Genomic DNA, 23,002 nt, shown 5'->3' with positions numbered 1-23,002 from the left:
AAAGGAAATGAGAATCAGAAATTAAATGTATTGTTCTCTGAGCAGAACTAACAGTTCACAGTTTGAGGGTTTACAAATAGAAATGACAAATGCCAACCAAACTTCTAGGATATATTTTTCAAGTGATATCTAAGCCTTTGCATTGTCCACATTCCCATGCTTCTAAAATAAAGAGTGGGTGGCAAACACATTTTAATGACTTCTCTTACCTTACTTCCTTTTGTGGGTCTGTCTCCTGAAACATAAGAGGAAAAGCAGTGAGTTTATGGAAAATGTCATCAAACTAGTTTTACATATGTTTGAGTGGAAATTATTCCCCATTTGAATAATCTTGATGATAATGTCAGTTAAAGTTTGCTGAGATCTTATTAGGTATCCAGGACCTAATATTACTAGTTCTGGGATCTCATTTAATCCTCACCTTTGTTCTGGAAGTGAAGAGTGAGGCATGGGGAAGTTACCCTCCAGACACCCCGTAAATGGTAGAATGAAGACTTCATAGCATGTGGTAGGACTCCCAAGGTCTGCCTCTTGGCCACTAATTCTTATAATTAACATTCTTCTATATTTATATAGTTACCTCATTATTTCAGATTCCTGCCAAACACCTTCACTGGACATTTCTGAGCAGAGGAAAGAGATAGCATCACCGAATTTTCTAGATGGAAGGGTTTTCTAAGACTCCAAAACCCAACTTTTATATTAGACGAAAGTAAGGACAAACAAGGTAGGACAATTGCTCAAGACCACCCAACCCTAGAAGGGTGTGAATGAAGGCCAGGAGGGCTTTTCCTGACATCCAGGTAGTTTTAGTTCCACAATCCAATTCAACTCAAAGGTAATCATTAGGCTGCGACTCTGAGCTAATTAGCACAGAACCAGGCGCTAGGGGACAAAGACAATACTGCCCTTCCCTCAAAGGATTTACACTTGTTGGGTTCACAGGCCAAGGTCTGGGGTCTGGGGACACAATTGTGACGGGAAGACACTGTCCCTGTTGCCACCAGGCTTGTACCTAAGAGCGTAGATGTGCATTGGAAACACTACAAAATCTTTCAGAATTTCAGAGAGAAGGTCATGATATTAAAGGGACACACGAGAGATTTAGGTTAGTGGGGGATGTCAGAAAAAGCCTCCTATGAAAGCAGATGTGCTGTTGTAAATGTTTTATAAGGTTGTGGGAGGAGCCAATGGGAAAACGTGGCCCCTGTTGTGGATGACTTCACCCTTGGCTGATTGCTGGCTTCGCTGAGCTTCATTTCCTGTGTGTGAGGCAGTGAGGCCAAACTGGCTCAGGGGGTGTTAACCATCCTCTGAAGGGCACCCTGGACTCCCCCAGGGCCCCCTGAGGGGCCGAGAGGGCTAGGGGACTGGTTTCTGGCTCATCGTCCCATGTCACAGGGGGCTCCACCTCAATCTGCTTCCAGATATCTTTTGGGGGAAACGTCCAGCTGGCCCAGAACAACACAGCACATACTTGTCTGGGTGATTTGGAGGGCTCTTCCAGGTCTGAAGTAATTACTCAATGGAGGAAAATTACCATACTTCGTATTTTATTTTTGTTTTTGGAAGACACTTTTAAAATAGATAAACTGGATTTTTTCTGCATAAATTCAAACACTAATGGCAAACAGGAATCGTAGATGTTCTTGGCATCGTAAAAACAAAATAGGATCCGGGATGGATTTCAACAACGGCAGCAGTCTAGTTAATGTTAGATCTTTGGCTCTTTCAGTGGTATTTCCAAAAAGCTAGACTACATGATACCCTCTTAAGGCAGCAAGTCAAAAGTGTAAGATGCACTTCGTCTCGCTTTGTTTGCATTGGCTTCACCCTCAGAGCTCCCCAGTGGACTGCCTCGCTGCTCATATTGATGCCTTTCCCTGCAAAGCTATAGATGTCAGCTTTTGGAGAGGCCTTTCTTCATAGCTACCACTATATCTATGGGGGATCAATTCAATTACTGGAAAAAAATTCAATAAAAAGACTGAGTATCTGGGACTCAGTAGGAATATTCCATTTATCGTTTCAGAGATCTCTATCCTGTTTGCCTCAGTGACTGAGCTCAGGAAAGGATATCTATCTTCCTTTAATTCATTGACTTATTAATGAGCACATAGTATATGTCAGGCATGGATTCATTTTTAATATATTTATTAATGGAGGTGGTGGAGAATATAACACTTAAACAGAAGTTGTTATTCCCATGTAACTTACATTTCAGTGACAGGAGATAGAAAACAAATACAAGTATACAATGACAATGACAGGTGATGACAAATGCTCCAAAGAAAAATGCTACAGAATGAGGGAGAAAGTAGGACCATGAAGACTTCTCCATCTGTCATGCAAGAGAAAAGGGGGAGCAGGTTGGCTGTTTTATAGGCAGATCCCAGAAAGTCTTTCTGGTTAAGTGATGAAAACAGAGGCCCAAGAAAAGTAAGGGAGCCCATCACATGATTGTGAGGGCAGGCGTTTCCCGACAGAGGGAACAGCAAGTGCAAAGGCCCTGAGGTGAGATGAACAAGAAGGAGGTGCGGCTTGAGTGAGTGGTGGTTGTGGAGGTAGGAGAGTGCCTAGATCACCTGCCATCTTATAGGCTATGGTAGGAGCTTTGTCTTTTGGGTACAGTGTTCATGTGTCCTGTGTCTTCATTATAATTTCACATTTTCTGTGGCATCACTTAGTTTTACCCCCTCACTTAAAAAATCTTGTATATGATATCAGCGACAGCAGCAGAGATTTTGGTTCTATCCGGTATGTGTATTAGTAATCATTGGTGCTGTCAAGCTTCACTTGTGCGTTGCTTAGATAACTGAAATCCTACAGATTAGCAGGTAAGCGTGAATTTCAGGAATTCTACAAGTGAGAAAACTGGATCAAATAGGCAACGTACCATGTCATCATCAATTCATAAAATCCAACCAGCTTGGTTTTGGGAGGGGGGGTTGCTTAATAAAGTCATAATAGCTCGGGTATTTGGGATAATAGAAGAAGATGAAATATATGGAGTAGAGTTTTTGGAATTTGAATCTTGATTCTGTACCTACTACGGGCAAGAGCATAGCAAGTTCTCAATAAATATTTGTGAAATAAGCAAAAGGATTGAGGGATGGCTGAGTTTTCTCATCTGGAAAAGTGAGAAATAGATACTCACACTCCACTGGAATCTGTGTGTGGGATACATGGGTTAGTGCTTCAGGTATGTGGCCTGTAACTCACAGCCAGTTACTAGCATTATTGTGCAATGGAAAATTAGAGGGGGAATGGCAATCTACTCTCCTTGTGAAGCACACAGATAATCTCAAATGCTAGGAAAACTCCCTATCTGTGACATAAGAAGACACACGCACGGTTTTTCTGTGTGGTCCTTTCCTTCTTGAAATTCAATCAAGTGGGTTTCAGGAGGAGGAGGAGGCTGGCGTGCTCGCCATCTGGTGGCCATCTGTGTAATTAGCACCATCTGCCCACAGAGTGTCCTCATTTGCTCTTGGTGCTGCCACAAGATTGATTCCACTTCCGCCGCAAAATTTATTGCTGCTTCGGAGGTAACGTGGTGAGGTGAGCGCAGCGCGGCTGTAGAACTGATGCACTGGGTTTGACTGTTAACCTCTGTAGCTTCTTAGGGAGAAATCGTGAAGAAATTGTCCACCTTGCAGGGTTCTGCGAAGTTAAAGCAAAGCATCCTGGAGAAGAAAGGATAACAAGGCCTATTTGTGGTCTTTGTTTTGCTTTGTTTGCAATGCAGTTGTGAAACACAGCCATTACTGAAAAATAAATGATTTCACGTACACGTTCAGTTCTATCAGAGACCGCCAAACTGTCTTCCAAGTGGCTGTGCTCTTTTGCATTCCCACCGGCGATGTGTGAGCGCTCCTGTCCATCTGCATCTTCACCAGCATTTGGGGTTGTGGATTCTGTGGGTTTTGGCCATTCTTATAGGTGTGTGGTACTATCTCATGATTGTTTGAATTCGTCTCCCCCTGGTGATTGATGTATGATGTGGAGTATCCTTCCATAGGCTTATTTGCTATCTGTATATCTTCTTTGGTGATGTGTCTGTTGAGGTCTTTGGCCCATTTTTTAATTGGACTCTTTCTTTTTTTTTTATTGTTGAGCTTTATGAGCTCTTTGTATATTTTGGACAACAGTCCTTTATCAGACGTGTCTTTTGCAGATATTCTCCACAGGGCTGTGATTTGTCTTCTTCTCTTGACATTGTCTTTCCCAGAGCAGAAGTTTGTAATTTTCAGGAAGTCCAGCTCATCGATGATTTGTCTCATGGGTCGTGCCTTTGGTGTTGTTGGCTAGAAAGGTATCACCATGCTCAAGGTCATCGAGGTTTTCTCCTGTGTTATCTTCTAGTTTTATAGTTTCAATTTTTAATTTAGGTCTCCGATCCATTTTGAGTTAATCTTTGTAAAGGAGTAAGGCCTGTGTTTAGATTAATTCCTTTTTCTTTCTTTCTCTCTTTCTCTCTCTCTTCTTTCTTCCTTCCTTCCTTCCTTCCTTCCTTCCTTCCTTCCTTCCTTCCTTCCTTCCTTCCTTCCTTCCTTCCTTCTTTCCTTTCTTTCTCTTTCTTCTTTCTTTCCTTCTCCTTCCTTTTTTTTGCAAGAGGATGTCCAGTTGTTCCAGCACTGTTTGCTGGAAGGACAGTCTTTGCTCCATCGGATGACCTCCGCTGCTTTGTCAGAGATCAGTTGACTAAATATGGGTCTATTTCTGGGCTCTCCATTCTGTTCCATTGCTGCGTTTGTTCTTTCACCAATACTGCACTGCCCTGGTTACCAGAGCTTTATAGTATATATCTGGAAGTAGGATAGTGTCAGCCCTTCAAATTTGTTCTCATACTTTTTCCCCCTCAGAGATCTGTTTTTAGATTTACTAATTTACTACCACTTGTGATTTGGTGTTGACACTACTATTAATGAGCTGAGAGACTTAATACAAATTATTTGGCCTCTTTGTGCTTTGGTAACCTCATCTGTGACTTAAATAGGGAACAAAGATATGTAGATGTATTTCTTGATTGAAGGGACAATGACACAACAGAGTGGCAACAAATGGGATCTTGGAAATCATTCACATTGGGTTCTAATCCCTCCTCTATCACTTACTGAGTGACTGTGGGCAAATTTTGCAAATGCTCTATGCTTCAGGTTCTGAGTCTGTAGAATGCAGATCATGAAGCATAGTTTTTTGGGTGTGGTTAGAATGAAATAATACTTGTCTTTTTTTACTTAGCTGCCATTCAATTTGTGTTAAATATACATCATACCCTTTATCTATGAAATATGATCATGAAGATCAACAGTTCAGAGATAGACCTAGATAGATAGTTCTATAATTAGAGAAATAGACTCTGGACAAAAATGGATAAAACCTGGACTCATTCACAGTATTTATCATGTCTAAGAGTTTTATGATATATAAATGTGATTAGGACTGCATGTCCTGATGATTAATTATGGAAGAACCTTAAGAAGCAACATATGATCCAAGTGGCTAATGTAGATTTGACAAGGCCTGTTTGAGACACCTCTTTAAGTCTGAAGTGTTCAGAAATTAATTACAACAATAAATTGCTGACACCATTCTTTGGGTTGGGCAGAGAGACATTAAATTAGACAAAGCCATGGATTTGAGAGGGATGTACTTTCTTTAGCAACTGTGCAAATAAAGTCAGAGAGTACAATCTTAGGAGCATGGACATCAACATGCACTTGACCATCTACTTCTCCATGTTGGGGTTAGTGGGGGATGTGGGATAGGCCCTCAGCTAGTGGGGGGCGCATGACTGAGAGTCATAGGTTTGTCTCTAGGTGGCCCAGTAACACCTGGTGATGCTGATCTGATATGCTATTAAAATGGACTGAGTTTTAGACCTAATAAATATTTCCTATGCATCTACTCTGTACTCAGCATGTGGTGCTCTGTGTTTCTTTTAGGGAAAACAACGTTCAGTAAACTTTGATCCTTGTGATTGAGAAGCTAGCTTATTTTTATATTCATCTACAAGACTTACTTTGTATGCTGTACACCAGACTGGATAGAGAATGTCATGGTTTTAGCTTCGAGAGTTAGGAAGATATTTGAGTGCTGGAAGAAAGGCAAGGATTGGAAGGAATACAGAGTCCTGCGAAGGACTACTCTAGTAGCCCTTTGTGGAGGGTCCACCATGTGTCAATGACAGTCCTGTAGGTTTTCACTGGTTCTTGCCTTTCCAACTACAGGTATCTTATGATAAAGCTGGCATCTCCTCCATTTTATTTTTATTTTATTATTTTTAAAATATTTTATTTATTCATTTTTTTTAAAGGTATCTTTTTTTAAAATTTTTTTTTTTTTATAATAGTCACACACAGAGAGAGAGAGAGGCAGAGACATAGGCAGAGGGAGAAGGAGGCTCCATGCACCAGGAGCCCGACGTGGGATTCGATCCCGGATCTCCAGGATCGCGCCCTGGGCCAAAGGCAGGCGCTAAACAGCTGCGCCACCCAGGGATCCCTATTTTATTTATTCATGAGACACACACACACACACACACACACACACACACACACACAGAGGCAGAGACACAGGCAGAGGGAGAAGCAGGCTCCATGCAGGGAGCCCGACGTGGGACTCAATCCCAGGACTCCAGGGTCATGCCCTGGGCTGAAGGTAGGTGCTAAACCACTGAGCCACCCAGGGATCCCCTCTCCTCCATTCTAGAGAAGTGGAGACTAAAGTAGAAAGGTTAAGATTCTTGGGGTTTTCTTATTTGGAAAGCAGTCGTGTTGGGATATGAACCCAGGGATCCATGTCCCCACATTCATGCAACCACATTTTAGCTGCTCCTGAGCATCAGAAATCATACTTAACTTCCTGTGAGGTCATTGTCTCCCACCTCAGTCCAATGTCTCTTGCTCTGTGAAGCCTTCCTAGGAAACACAATCCTTCCTCCAGGTAGAATTAAGTATGCACGTTACTGAGTTCCCAAAATACGTGGTGTTGACTGCACCAGACTGGGAGCTCCTCATGGCCTACGGTCTGATTGCTGTTCAGTGCCCTGGAACAAGTAATTTTAAACAAAGTGACCTGCTACCCTGGCAGTTATCACACACAGTGGTAACTCCCTTGTTTTTTATTCCTTTGTTTGTGGCTACTTTATAATTTCTCTTTCAGAAAACCGTATTTGTTAAAACGAGCAGTTATCAGACACCCTTCCTTTTCTCTGAGCCACCTTATTTTCTGTGTGTGATGAGGAGACAAAAATGCTTTCCTGTAGTCCCATTAATGAGGGATTTTTACAAAATTTATAACATTCATAACACATTTATAACATCAACTTTGAACCGAATATTCTATCAGTGCTTGTGTTGCTTTTGAGCCATGGGTTGTGTCTGAAATAAATTTAAATCCAAAATTATATGAGAATTGTCTTAAATTTATTTCTGATCATCTCTGTGGCCCAAGGCTTCTTATTTTTGTTAAAAATACAATCTATGGAGCGCCAAGTTCCATTATTTTTGCAATGTTTTGTGTTGCCACGCTGTGCCACGAGGGGGCAGTATCGCCCATCAATTCTTGTCCTGCACTAAACCTTACAGAGTTTGGATGTGTGGGTTAACAGGGGACAGGAGGGGGAGTTTGCAGAATGGATTTTAGATGCTAGCAAATACAGCAAAACCCTGGAAACACTGCCCTGGGCTCTGGTCTAGTCTCTGACCTCTGTGACCTTGAGCAAGCCACTTCTCTTGCTAGGCTTCCTTGCATAAAATGAAGGAGCTGAACCAGATTAACTCAAACTCATCTCTGATTCTAATTTTGTTGGCATCCAAATTCCTTTAAAAGCAAATGAGAAGAAAGGTCTTTTGATGGCATTATGTGGAATTCTATTTTGCTTCTTTTCAACCAAGCTCATGTTTCTGGATGAACACGTTCAGTCACCTGTGCATAATTCTCTTTCTTTTCTTGGATAGTTTATTGTATTTCGTTATAAATTCATTCTTGCATATGGTATGCTTGTCACCTCAAAGAAAATTGGTTCACAGTCTGTGCTTGGTTCACATCTGAAGCAAAGAGAAATTCACTTTAACGTCCTTTATTCTCAGCATTAAGAAGCTAAGCCACACTATATTTGAACATTACAGCTATCCTTCTCTGAAAAGAAGACAGTTTCTTTTGGATTTGTGGTGAGTGCTAATGGCTCATCATAAACAAGCTATACTACTATATTATATATAAACACTTTGCCCCTAAATAAACTCTCATCCATTTTTGGAAATGAAAAAAAAAAATCCAAGCTTCAGGGAAGATAAGGTCTTGAAGTCTGACAGTTTCCAGATAATGTCAGAATACGATTGCAAGAAAAATGACATGAAATGTACATTAACATAAATCTATAACTGCTCAACTTGATGAAAAATATCACCATAAAATTCTGTCATTGCTGAACCACCCGATATGGTTTTTCCATGACATTTTGTGAGAATGAATAAATTATCTGAAAATGTGTTTGCATCAAAAATACAGAGTTTTGTAATAAACACATAAATCATTCAAGCATTCTCCAGCAAGATGCCTGATCCTAAAAATGGGAGTATTCATATTAATTTCGCCCCCTTGGAGCTTCCTTCTCTGTATGGTTCCTTAGAGCTCTGGGTGGTGATGGAGAACCATCGATTAGGGAAGTGTAGGAAGACAGGATGTAAAGAGAATGACTCTTACTGGAGAGGTTTTCCATGCAACCTCCTTGTACTCACTACAAGCCTCAATTCTGGGAGCCCTACTTTCACCGACATCCTGTATGCAGTCTACCCAGGCGCTCCTTGTCAAATACAGCCATGGTCCCCATATGTCAGCCTACATTCCCTGTAAAATGGACAGTGCTGACAAAACTCTGAAAGATGTCTTTGTTGTGCTTGCTTAGGAACTAGTTTGCTTTTCTATTATGGGCAATTAATATCACATAAAGAAGCATGATTCCCTTTTTGCTTAGGCTACCAGAAAACTGAGAGGCAAGCCAATAATTTAATTTGTACCTGAGGATCCTGAATTTTATCTTTGCTTCGGTGTTATAATCTACCTAGATTTACCCTAGGATTTTATTTTTATTTTCTTCTATTTTACTATGTAAGTTTTTGTTAACTAACCCCAATATCTTTGTGAGCTCAGGCAAAGTATAGGTAAATATATGCATGGATAGTTGTGATACAGTGATTTATAATAAATATATATTTGATCCTTGTCCCCAAGATTCTGGCACACAGCCTGTAAATCCCTTGGAATTTCCTAAGTGATGAGAACTATAAAGGTGTCTTCTCTTATGTTAAGGAGGTGACTTTTGGACTGCATCTGGGCATGGTTGTAGGGGGAATGGGGGAGCTCACCATGTGACTAGAGAGTTAGAACTTTTAGTAGTTCCCACACTCCCAAACTCACAAAGTTTCACAATCAATTTCTTCATCAATAGGGTAAGGTGATAAAAGGCATAAGATGTATGAGAATCTTTCCAAGGAGGGGAGAGAAGCTTGAGATTGAGTTCACTTACTAATGCCCAGTGATTTCATCACTTATGCTGATGTAATGAAGCCTCCATAAAACCTGAAAAGGTTGGGTTCTGAGACTTTTGGGTTGAAGATAGAAGAAGCATGGAAGTGCCACTCCCTTTCTCACATATCTCATTCTGTGCATCTCTTCCATCTGGCTTTTCCTGACTTATATCCTTTTATTATAAACTGTAATCTCATGAGTAAAATGTTGTTCTGAGTTCTGTGAGCCTCTCTAGCAAGTTATGGAACCTAAGAATGGGAGGTCAGTGGAACCTCCAATCTATAACACGTCTGTCAGAAGCACACGTGACCATCTTGGCTTGTGACTGGCATCTGAAGTGAAGGCAGCTTTGTGGGACTGAGCCCTCGACCTGTGGAATGTGATGCTGCCTCTTTGTAGATAGTATCAGAATTGGGTTGAGTTGTAGACACAGCTGTTGCCTGAGAACTGCTTGCGGGGGTGTGTGGGGGAATGCTCCCCCAACACACATGTTGGAATGGGGATTAGAAGCATCTTAATCGGCAAACAGACATGTTGATATGTAGAATAATGGTCAAAGAAGCTTCTGCAATCAAAGAAGCGAATGGATGTGTATGGTGAACTATACAAAAGGAAGAAATTATGACATCCATTTCTTGTCTGCTCTCTCTCCAGGACTCATTTCTCAATGGGTGCCTGTGAAGATTCTAGAATGATGTGGAACATTTGTGTGTCAAATGACTGTGGTCTGATCTGGGATCCCTCTGGGCTTCTGGTCCTTTCTGTGTCAAGAGATGTGAAAATATTTTGTCTACATAATTCACCTGGTTTCTAGGGACTAAAATATATCAGTTCATGGAGAAGAGCTCTGAATCAAGTGCTGTTGGTACACTGAAGGTACTGACATTTTAAGGTGTAAAGAGGCACTGATTTGGAAGCTCTCCTATTTTGGGGGGGAGTTTAGAAGTGGTATGGATGGAAGACATATGGGAGGTCTTTCAGGACTGAAAGGAGAAAGAATTTGAGAACACCTAGATTTTCCTGCCTTGGTTAATGTTCCTAAATTGGATAGTCATAAAAGCCCTGCTCACTTCTCACTTTGCAGAGGAGGAAAGTAAGACCCAGAAAGGTTAGTTGCCTAACTTAAGGTCACACAGCCAGGAAGGGGCAGAGCCTGTGTTTGGGGTTACCCTGGTTGCAAATTCAGCCATTGGGAAGTCCCTGCAGGAATTCAGAGGAAGGTTGTAAAAGGAAGTTGGTGGACATGTGTTCCTTTGGCTTCCCTTCCACGAGGCTCAGTTGGATCTGGTGATGTCTCTCTTCTCAAGGTGGTGTTCTTCTTTTGGTTTTCTAACTGTCCCTTCATCCTTTTGGGTTGAGGGGTGGTGCCAGGGCCACTGCTCTTAGCGCCAGTTCCCATATTATCCCTACACCCCCAAGATCTCAGGAAATGGTTCCTTTGTAAAGAAACTTCCTTAAATCATCCTAATTCAGGGGTGCCATCTGTTTCCTGTTAGGACCCTAACTGTAACGTCTCCTTTTTTTTTTTTTTAAGGTGTAACGTCTCCTTATCAAGGAAAATGTGATGTTAATAATATGTTATAGAATATAGCATTAGACACAAAAGATGAATTTGATATGTTTCAAGTACTAGGAAGTGTAAATCATTGCCATCTTTTCCAGTTGGACATTGTGAGAGAAGATGGAGCATGGGGGAGATGATGAGAGGAGCTATAATGTGTATGATCCAATTAAATTTCTTTGGCTGTCCTCCATTTGTGCTTCCAGCACTACTGAAATTGATTATTTCCTTTCAGCTTCCTACCTGTATCTTCATCTCCAAATTGAGTTGCTTTGCCTAAAGCTTTAAAATCTGTTTTCATATGAATTAATCAACGTTTTAAAATTAGATTTCTATCTTGTGATTTTACTGGGGATATGCTTGGAGAAATAACTTAGTTATATATTTAATGCAACCCATATGTTTCAAAGCAATTCCTTTCTGAAATCGCACAACCATGGAATATGAAGTTTCACAATCAATTTCTTCATCAATAGGGTAAGGTGATAAAAAGGCATAAGATTATGAGAATCTTTCCAAGAGTAGTTATTTAATAAAGGATAGCTCAATAGATTACTTTGTTTAAGATAACCTGTGACCACCGACAAAGTGCAAGAAGAACTTGGAAGTAAAGAAATATCCTTGCATATCAAACTTTTTGACCTGACTTTACCTTTAACATGTTGGTTTCTGGAATCCTTGGAAATGGGTTCATCCACCTGTGGAAGACAACATGGCACCATTATCTCTTCAGTTGTGACTCTGATACCATCAAATGTGTTGCCACTCTGTATAGTTAGACTCCCTAAGGTCAAAGCAAAAGTCCTTGGACTCATCCTTCTTAGAGAATCACCATATGCATATAGTCAATACATGAAAATAAGTGTAAATATGGGAATCATCATGCCATTTACCACTGTGGTGGCCTCAGATGGTATTTGGCATAAAAATACTTGTGTTTGAGATCCACTCCTGCCTCTTATTGTTGTGAAACTTTGGAAAGGCATGTGCCATATCATAAGCCTTAGAGTTTTAATCTTTTTTAATAGAGAAACTAGTCAGTTCAGATCCTTGAGTTATTATGAAGACCAATATACATGATCAAGTGATTTTTTTTAAAGATTTTATTTATTTATTCATAAAGACACAGAGAGAGAATGAGAGGCAGAGACACAGGCAGAGGGAGAAGCAGGCTCCATGCAGGGAGCCTGATGTGGGACTCAATCCAGGGTCTCCAGGATCACACCCAGGGCTACAGGCAGTGCTAAACCGCTGCGCCACCGGGGCTGCCCTGATCAAGTGATTCTTGACAGTATTGGAGCAAGGAGATGAGAGAGTGGCCTCATATGGGATGCCCATTTGGGATTTCATCTTCATCACGTGCCAGCTATGAGAATATGGCAAGTCACTTACCCTTCTGAGCCTCTATTTCCTCATCTGTGAAATTAAGGTCACAAAAGTACTAATACATCATGAGGATGAGGTAATTGCATGAGACACACCATGCAAGGTGCCTAAAACAGGGAATGGCACCAATAAAGCTTAAGAGTTGTTGGTTTTCATTATTAATATTATTAAAGGCATTGGTGAACCATTAAGAGCTCTACCATTGCTAGACAAGAGGGTGAAGAAGAAAATCAAGATATAATGATGCCCAGTGTTTTTGAAAGCTTCTAAGCCTAGGTCAGCAGTGGGGTCTATGTTGATTAATTCTATATGTCCATTTGACAGGGCCACAGAGTGCCCAGGTAATTGGATAAACATTATTTCCGGGTGTGTCTGTGAAGGTATCTCCAGATGAGATTGGCATTTGAGTCAGTAGACTGAGCAATGCAGATTGCACTCCGCAGTGTGGGTGGGCATCAATTAATCCATTGGGACCTGAATAGAATACAAAGGCAGAGGAAAAAGAGAATTTTGTCTCTGTACCTGAGTGTTGAGCTGGGATATTGGTTTTCTCTTGTCCTAGACTCAGAATTACATCATTGGTTCTCTTGGTTCTCAGGACTTTAGATTCGGACTGGAATTTTTATCACTGGCTTTCCTGGAGCTTCAGCTTTCAGATGGCAGATCATGGGACTGAACCACCATAATCACTCTTTTATATCTGCCTGTCTATCTATCTATCTATCATCTATCATCTATCTATCTATCTATCTATCTATCTATCTATCTATCTACTTACCTAAGGCTACTAAGCCTTTGCCCATCTTTCCATTTATTGAGCACTTGGTGTGTACCCAGCACTGTGCTCAACAATGGAGATGAAAAATGAGCCAGTGCCCACAGTCTAATGGAAGAGGCAATGGCCCAAACTGGCAGTTCCAATGTGATGTGAAGTCCTAAGACAGAGGTGAGCATGGTTCACAGAAGCTGCATCACTTAGCCCAACTAGAGGCTTTTAAGACTTCTGGAGGAAGCAGTGCAAAGCAGACTGTCTATCTATCTATCTTATCTCATCTCCTGTGTTTCTAGAGAACCCTGACTAATACAGGTCGTTAGTGTTACTCTTCATTGGCATCAAGTTGAGGTAGCAAAGGTGGATGAATCCCCTGTTACTTCTTACTGTGTGATGTTCAATGTCTACCTCTTTTCCTCTATGCACACTGACCCACAGTATATGCCTGGAATATGTGTGGCTCTTTGGCTGGTCCATTAATCTAGTAAGAGTTGAGTGTCATTTGGATTTTGTGATTGCTATGGCCTCCTTTACAGCATCCAGGCATCCAGTTCCTTCATTGCTTGTGGGAGCTGGGGTGCTGGATCGTTTTTTTTTTTTTTTTTTTTTTTTTTTGGCATTCTCTTGCTTCCTCTGTGTGCTTGTCTTACAGATGGAGTCTCTCAATGCTTAGGCCCACCTCCCATTGCTAGCCTGGTTATAGGAGCAGGAGAGGTCCTCTGTTGTCTCTTATGTGGGTCCTGTATGCTTAGGATCTTAGGGATGGGGCTTCCGCTTTGGTAGCCAAGTTAATTTGGTGTCATTGGACATTTGGATCCATTTGGCTCTTTTGTGTGTGAGAGCTTCTTTGTCTTGCACCTTCCCCAGCAGTTTGATGCCCTCTGATGGTGTTAGTATAGGATCCCAGGGCTGGGAATATTTTTTGCCCCTCCAAGGGGCTGCTCCCATTTTCTGTCAGATAAATATTTATTAGTGTCCACCATAAGCCTGCATCATTGTTAGATTATGATGAAAAAGAGGAATAAGAGCTTGGATACTAAAAGACTCAGATATGTACACAGGTCTGAGCTCACAACATATTATAACACATCATAGCACAGGTTTAATTATAACACAGATTTCTCAACCTCAGCACCATTGAGAGTTGGAGCTGAATAATTCCTTTCAGTGGCGGCTGCCCTGAGCATTGTAGTAATCTTAGTAGCATCCCTGTCCTCCACCATTAGATGTCAGTAGCACTCTCCTATGGTCCTGACAACCAGCCTGTCCCTAGATATTGCTAGCCATGCCCTAGGGGGCAGAATGGTCCCTGATGAGAATTACTGAGGACCATGCAATGGTGTCACAATCTGCTTTGCACTGCTTCCTCCAGAAGTCTTAAAAGCCTCTAGCTGGGTTAAGTGATGCAGCTTCTGTGAACCATGCTCACCTCTGTCTTAGGACTTCACATCACATTGGAACTGCCAATTTGGGCCATTGCCTCTTCCATTAGACTGTGGGCACTGGCTCATTTTTCATCCCCATTGTTGAGCACAGTGCTGGGTACACACCAAGTGCTCAATAAATGGAAAGATGGGCAAAGGCTTAGTGGTTTAAGACAGTTGTAACCAACCTAAGGAGTCTAGGTAGGAACTGGCCTCTAGTAGGATTATTGAAGATCCTTTTCATAGATAGTTTAATCTCACCACAAATGTGCAGAATGCAGAAGTTGTAAGAATGAACTCCTGGGAATGAGGCTGTAAATGGAGAATGTAATCTGCTTCTCATAAAAATGTGATTATTCAAACATTGATTAAGAGTAAACTCCTTATCTGAATTGAGGTCAAGTCCTTCTTAATTTATAAGCCAACTTCCCCACCCTCCTCCCTGGCCAAAGTTGTGCTGAGTCTGCTGTATGCTTTTTCTCACATGATTTCACTTGACTTGATATGCTGAGATTATAGTTCCACTTGCAAAGTGATCTAGCTAAAGGAAGAAATCTGTATTGTAACAGAAAGCTACAAAGATATTATGAAGGAAATATAAAGTAAGGATGGAGGCTTCAGTTCTGGCATAGTTATTTTAAAAACTCAAATGAGGGGCACCCAGGTGGCTCAGTGGTTGAGTGTCTGCCTTTGGCTCAGGGCGTGATCCCAGGGTCCTGGGATTGAGTCCTACATCAGACTCCCCATAAGCAGCCTGCTCTTCCCTCTGCCTATGTCTCTGCCTCTCTCCATGTATCTTTCATAAATAAATAAATAACATCTTTTAAAAAAAAACCTCCAACAAGAATTTTTTTTTAAAACAATTCTCACAGTGAGAAGACTGAATTAGTGATTACTGGGGGAAAGGGAAGCTCAGGTTTTTAGGTGAACATTCTCTATTCTTTCATAGCCAGACCAGAACTTGTATCTTTAGCTACTGGTCCAGTCATTCTGTAATCTGAACATGCTTTATGCTCCAGTGTTGAGTGCCCTGAAGCGTCCTCCTCCCTGTCAAACAGCCCCCGTGGGGCTGCCCCAGTGGCAGATCTTGCTGACAGTAGCAAATATTCACCTGAGAACTTTGAAGATCAGGTTGAAAAAGGGTTCCATGGGAACAGAAGTCAGTCAAACCTGGATCTCTTCTCCTATTTTTTTTCTTCTCCTATTAAAATAGCTACTCACATTTCAAAATTTAGTTCAAATGATGGAAAGTTTGTTCATTTTCCTCCATTTAACCAATATCTCTTGAGTTCCTCTTCTATAAAGTTACTGCACTAGGGGCTGGGACCTCTCCTCAAGGACAGGTCATCTATTGACTGCATGCTCTATGTATTATCATAATAGTGATGAGATTTTACAGTTAAGATCATAAAGGCTCAGAGAGGGTAAGTAACTGACTCAAAGAGTTCATAAAAGTTGGAGCTGTTAAAATGAGGATTATAATATTCATCTTTTAAGGGTATTTTAAGGATTAAATGTCATTCATTTATTCATTCATTCCCATTTCTACTCAGGAAGACCTTCCTTGACTACCCTTATCATGTTTTTTTTTTTTTTTTTTTTTTTTTTTTTTAATTTTTTATTTATTTAGGATAGTCACAGAGAGAAAGAGAGAGAGGCAGAGACACAGGCAGAGGGAGAAGCAGGCTCCATGCACCGGGAGCCCGATGTGGGATTCGATCCCGGGTCTCCAGGATCGCGCCCTGGGCCAAAGGCAGGCGCTAAACTGTTGCGCCACCCAGGGATCCCTACCCTTATCATGTTTTAATCATTTTTTTTCCCACTTAACATATTGTCTGTTATTTATTTATTTATTTCCAGTCTCCTCCCACCAGTATGTAAGTTTTATGAGCACAGGGCCTTGGTTATTTACCAATGCATGTGCGTTCTTATCATTGTGTCTGGTCCATGGCAGGCACTCAACACATATTTCTTGAATGAATTTGTTGAATGAATGATTAAAGTTTAGCTTGGTGCCTGTGTAAAGCAGAAGTGTTCAATATTTTTTTTTTTTTTTTTTTTTAGAATCTTTTTTTTTTTTTTATTGGTGTTCAATTTACTAACATACAGAATAACACCCAGTGCCCGTCACCCATTCACTCCCACCCCCCGCCCTCCTCCCCTTCTACCACCCCTAGTTCGTTTCCCAGAGTTAGCAGTCTTTATGTTCTGTCTCCCTTTCTGATATTTCCCAATATTTCATCCCCCATCCTGCTCTCCCAAACTCTCCTGGATGTGTTCTGGGTAAATGACATTGCTTATTTGTAGTTTCCTTTGCTTATTAATATTAACAGAAGCCCTCAAGTTAAATAGATAGACAATGTGAACAAATAATGAACAGGAAGAATGTGATATAAATATTTAAAAACATGTTCATACTCACTAATAAATATGGTACAAATTAAAAAAAAAGGAACAGTGAAATCCCTTTAAAATTACAATTAATACAGTAATAGCCAGTTTTGGTGAGAGTTCTGTGAGGTGCACATTATCATACAGGACTTCTGGGAGGGTAAATTGAAGCAATTTTTCAGGAAAGAAATTTCACAATAGGTATCAAAGCTTTTAAAATATTTTCACTCAATGGTTGAGTAAAATAATTAAAAATCCCATAATGGGGTCTGATATATCTATAAATATTATGCTATTAATGCTTGTTTGTCACATGGGAAATCATTTTATAACTAGAACTTAACAGAAAAAGAAAAAAAACAGACATGTACTACAGTGGGACTCTTTGAATAAAATCTATCTGCATAGAGAATATGGACACAAAATGGAACATAGTGTCGTGACTGGTAACCCTAAAACTGCAGGGGTGATTCATTTGTATTTCATGCATTTCTGCATTAAGGAAAAGAAGCATTAGCAAAAGTTCTTTAAAAATGAAATTTTATATATTTATATATTTTAAGTATATGTTATATTTATTTTATATGTTTATATATAATATACACATATATATTCATATATGTATTTGTATTTACAGGATATTTTCTTGATTTCTTGTTGGTAGTGTCCAAACAGCCTTTTGAAGTACAGCACGGTAGGGACTTTTTTCCTGTTTTATAGACCAGGTTACAGAGGGTCTCAGAGAGGTTGTTTGACTTACTTCTTACCACGCAGTTACCAACTACCAGCATTGGGCCTACAGTCTGGGCAAAATAATATGTTATTATCAACAAGATATGAGTTCAAAGTCTACTTCTGGAAAAGGAGACAAGCATCAAGTGCACTGTCTGTGAAGAATCCCCACCCTGAGGCCCCACAAAAAACCTTCACAAATGCTAATTCTCCTCCCTTCTCTGTGCTCATTCACCAGGACCATGATGTTAGCAGTCAGATGAACTGGTTCCTTAGCACCTCACTGAGCTCAACTTGCTCATCACCTAACAAGATGCCTTGGGAATGAGAGATGCGGAAGCTCCTAGCTGCTAGGAATTGCCCTGCCCATGTTTCGTTCACACAGCCAAATCTGTACTCACTTTTCCTAGCCCCATCTGTGTGTGCCAGTGATGGTGCTCCATGGGGACAGAGGTCTTGGTGTCTAAGGAAAGGGGAGTGTCCATCGCACTCTTGAAATAACGTGTATCTGTGAAAAGAGAAAAATTCAAAGTCATACTTTAGCTGGACTCAGCATATTACAATTTACAAACTATGTGCCCATCTAAAAACTCACTGAATCGTCACAACGTAGGTATGAGGCAAGCAGGTGTACTTCCACTGGACAGATTAGGAGATTAAAGCCCAAGGGGGAGGACTTGTATTCCTTCCAGTCCACATGTGTGCACACCAGAGTCTGCACTTGAGCATCCTTCAGTCTCTCAGCCCCTGGGAACTCCTGTTCATCCTTCCAGCCCTGTGCTCTCTCATGCCCTTTGCAGATCTTCCAAGGTCCCACACACCACCATCCACTGCTGGTTCTCCTTTCTATGTTATATACCTATTATAGTCTATCCTATTTATCTGGCGATCCTTCTGCATCTGCCATTGGATTGTGACCTTCCTGAGAATGTGGATCATGCTTTGTTTATCTTTGTGTCACTTGGTCAATCCTAACACGGCAAATACACACAGCAGATACTCAGTCATTGCTTATTGAGTGAATGAACAAAGGAGTTTCATCATTATTTACAAGGTGATTCTTTCCAAAGGGACCTCTGTAGACTCATCTCAGTGGGTCAGGCCCTCAGAAATCACAAGTGCTTCCTCTTCTTTTCCCTTACAGCCCTGTCCTATATTTACAATTCAGAGAACTTGCCTGTGTGCCCCAGTTGGAAAGAGGCAAGGGTGGTTGTGAAATTATGTCTTTTTTACTCTTAAGAAGCTTGGCTTTGTTGCCATGCCCTTGTGCTACCTATATGCTGGCTCCCTGGAAAACAAGTGAGCCAAGTTGAAAATTCTTCCCTTTTATGCTGCTCTCCATTATGCAAACTCTGTCTTAAATTACCCATGTAGAGGTATCTGGGTGGCTCATTGGTTGAGCGTCTGCCTTTGGCTCAGGTCCTGATCCTGGGGTCCTGGAATGGAGTCCCACATCAGGCTCCCTACAGGGAGCTTCTCTCTCAGCCTATGTCTCTGCCTCTCTCTGTGTGTCTCATGAATAAATAAATAAAATCTTTTAAAAAAAAATCTCCCATGCTGCCCACAGTCCTGCCCATCCACCCTCTCCCATGCTCACCACTTGTTCCTAAGACTCAGGAAGAAAATCATGATAATAACCAGTAGTTACAGAGCTCTGACTCTGTGCCAAGTCCCCTGGTGAGAACTCAAAAGAACTCTCAGAGGGTAAGTTCCTTTATTATGAACACCATTTTCAGGTAGAGAAAATGAATTTTTTAGGCTTGATCAAGGCTGCACAGCTAGTAAGCCATGGAGGCTAGGATTTTAGCCTGGAGTTGCTTAATTTGGAATCTGCGGCTTTAATTACTGTGCAGTATTGCATCGTGGATGTGCATTCTTAGATTTTTAGGTCCCAGATGTTACCTGCATATTCCGATTCCTTTATAGGTCTGGCTGGTAAAATTTTTATTGGTTGCCATGCCTCTACCATGTGAAGCTCAGGGTCTTCATAGTCGTCATCGTTCTGGTCTTTATCTCTACCCAGGACTGCTGCAGCAGAGTTCCTTTCCTAAATGGGAGGGAACATTTGAGGGAGTCAAGGGAAGATACAGTTATAACCAAGATGATGGGCTACAGTGCTAGCAAGGGGAGTGGTATAGATTCTTTTAGCCGGAAACATTTAAGAATCTGGGGTCTGGGCAGTTAAATTCTTGTGGTAAGCAGAATCGTAAAGATGTCCTCATATACTCCCATTCTTGGTTATTCAATCAAATAATAATCTGAGTCCTGCTATGAAGGGACATTGAGGATGTACTTAAGATTACTAATTAGCTGTCCTTAAAATAAGGAGATTGTTCTGGATCACCTGAGTGGCCCAGTATAATCACATCAGCCTTTCAAAGCAGAAAAGAGATTTGCAGATGATGTGATCTTGTCCTACATACATAGGACATTCCAAGAAGCCCACTAAAAAAGTTATTAGAACTGATAAACAATTCAGCAAGGTGGCAGGATACAGGATCAATACACAAATTTCAGTTGTATATCTATATACCAGTAATGAGCTCCAAGTCTGAACACTGGGGATGGCAGGATTGGGTACCACTCAGCAAAAGATCTAATCATCTTCATGGAAATTCTGGAATCTATACCTATGTATTGGGATCTGGATTCAGCACTGTGCTGTGTTTCAGCCCCGATACTAATCTCAATAGTCTTTCATATAGAAGGATCCCTTATCTCTCTTAAAGTTTCCACTAAGACTCCAAATGGCCATGGCTATGAATAACAGGCCCAGTTATAAGAAATTTTCATGCACATCCTCCACTTTGGCCCTCAGAATTAAGAACTTAGATATTTCTTTTACAAATACAGAAATTGGGAATGGTGGAATCTGAAAGCCACACAGTCATAGGTGCCATCGATGGGCAGAACCAGGTCTTCTATCACATTCACACTAAAATCCAGCACCCAGTATTAAAGTTGTTCTGAGCCTAAGACGAAGGGTGAATAATCTAGGGCATTCCTTGTGTTGCAACATCCATAATTTTGACTTCTAACCAGAGAGTGCAGTGGCAAACAGCGTGAGCCTGGGCTCAGATCCTGTTTTTAAGTTCCCTTGTTATTCTGCAGAGAGCATTTCACTTCTTTCTAGCCAATCCTGGTCACACTACATGAATTGGGCAGCACACTAACTCTTTCTTTGGACTTTCAATTATTTTATACTCAAAGACTGAAAACTTAGAGTCAAAGTTACTGCATTATGGCCTTAACTATTTCTATTCATTTTTTGCACCTAGTAGATTCTTAATATATGTTTGTTAAGTAAGCAAAAATCCATAAAATAATAGATTTTAATTCGATTTAGGATGTCATTATGGTATGATTTAAAGTTTTTCATTTATATTATAATTTCTCTGGTTACAGAGATATATTTATCAAAAGCTGCTTCAAATTTATTTTTGGAATAGATGATACACACACACACTAATGTAATCTCTTAGAGTTATAGAGTGACTTTGGCAACCAGAAGTTAAATGAGACAATGCATGTAAAATTTTGAGGAAAATGCCTGATGGTCAGTACTTAATAAATAGTAGCTATAAATACTACCATGGCTGCTACTGTACTAATGACAATTGAAGAAAATCAGAGGTAAAGCAAGGCCACCAATCTTCCTCTTAAAGCCTCTCTAACATTTGTTAGGGACTTTATATGTGCTAGATGCTTTATGTACTTTATTTCATTGTATAAACACAATAATCTAGGAGGTGGTTTTATTATAGTGGAAAGATTTGGTATTCGGGGCTTGTGTTTAAATGCCAGGTCTGCATGATTCCAGTGTATGTGGACAAGTTGCTTACCACCCCCAAGTGTCCAGGTGTATGACTTTTTCCATCATTGCTCTGTCAAAGCAGTTTGGTACAGGTAAAGACAATGTCCATGATGGGCCTGATTTCCAGGCAAACAATGCCCCTGTCTGGAAGACCTTTTAGGCTTTACCTGGGCTCCAAGTAACCTGCTTATTTGATGCGAGAGTGCAGAATGCAATTTAGTAAGTCAGTGTTCTCCATGGGAGTGTTCCCCGTGAAGGAGGTGGGCTCCCTAAAGACTAAAGTATGGCTTTGAGTGTGCTGCCCTTGATTCCTATCTTTTTTTTTTTTTCCCTTGATTCCTATCTTAAAGGAAAGGGAGACTCAAGTCTTATAAGAACTGAGGGCTCAGGCAAGTTATAAAATTATAAAATTCAAGGGGCTCAGGTGTAAGAGAACAGGGACCAGGACAGGAGCAGGAAGAGGATGGAAAGGGTGAGCATGGTGACCCAAAGGAGAGAGGTGAGGTCACTGAACACAAAGTTGGAGTGGGACCATTGGCATGGTTGCATGGATGCTGTGCCCCTAACAACCAGGCATTACAGCTATGAAGCCCCACCTTTTTGGTCTGATCTCGGGAGGCAAGCAGGACTCGGACTGGGAGTTCTTGGTTGGGAAACCAGGTAGGGCCAGTCTGCTTAGGGGCAGCATGGACCCAGGATGGAATCACCCACTCCTAGATCTAAACTGTGGGTCCACTGTATGACCTGGGGGACATTACATAACCCCCTTGACTCACTTGCTCAGTCTGTAAATTGGAGAGGGCTAAATCTACTTTATTTGGTTGTAGTTGGATATTAATGAAGTAAAATGTACATAAATGTTCTATGTTGACACCTGCCCATGACAGGAGCTCAAGGCATGATAGATCCCCTCCTCTCTAGTTGATGAGTTTCGGTAGAGCTCAGTGCCCAGGGCAAAGTGAAGCTGCCAGGGGGGGAACTTCAGGGGTATTCACAATTGACCTGGCAAAGGGGGGAAGGGGGCTGGGCTCTTCTCCCCCAGAACTGCATACAGAAATGAGTTCTGAACTGGAGTAACTCCTTTCAGGATTTGACAGACATTTGTTGCAAGGGCACCATTGACATACTGTTCTGGCAATTACCAAGACTCTGTGGAGTGTAATATCTTTGGGAAATCTTGGACCTGCTGGAAGAATCTGAGGCAGAGTTCATCTTGAGCCCAATTCTATTGTGGCGTCAGGGCACAGAGGGTTACCCTGAGGGATGGCAACCACCACCCCAAATCTGTAGAGAATCTACACCAGACCCTGAGAACCTTGCCTCCAGGACCAACTATAAATTTTGGTTTGTCTCTTTCCAGAATGAGAAAGAGACAGAATTTTCTT

General features: G+C 41.1%; 1 protein-coding gene across 4 annotated transcripts in view; it reads right to left on the bottom strand.

The window, feature by feature from the left end:
* CLNK (cytokine dependent hematopoietic cell linker) overlaps nt 1-23,002 on the bottom strand; it is a 202,878-nt gene that overhangs the window by 40,383 nt on the left and 139,493 nt on the right. For all 4 annotated transcript variants that reach the window (XM_077878198.1, XM_077878231.1, XM_077878220.1 and 1 more), the window contains 4 exons: nt 19,706-19,850; nt 18,205-18,311; nt 11,751-11,796; nt 210-235 (listed from right to left, as the gene is read on the bottom strand). In XM_077878198.1, coding sequence (XP_077734324.1) covers nt 210-235; nt 11,751-11,796; nt 18,205-18,311; nt 19,706-19,850 — 324 coding nt within the window. The remainder of the gene's footprint in view (nt 1-209; nt 236-11,750; nt 11,797-18,204; nt 18,312-19,705; nt 19,851-23,002) is intronic.

The sequence above is a fragment of the Canis aureus genome, chromosome 2 (assembly GCF_053574225.1).
Source record: "Canis aureus isolate CA01 chromosome 2, VMU_Caureus_v.1.0, whole genome shotgun sequence".
NCBI lineage: Eukaryota > Metazoa > Chordata > Mammalia > Carnivora > Canidae > Canis > Canis aureus.
The sequence above is the reverse complement of the archived record's forward strand: the minus strand, read 5'-3'. Positions and strand labels throughout refer to the sequence as shown.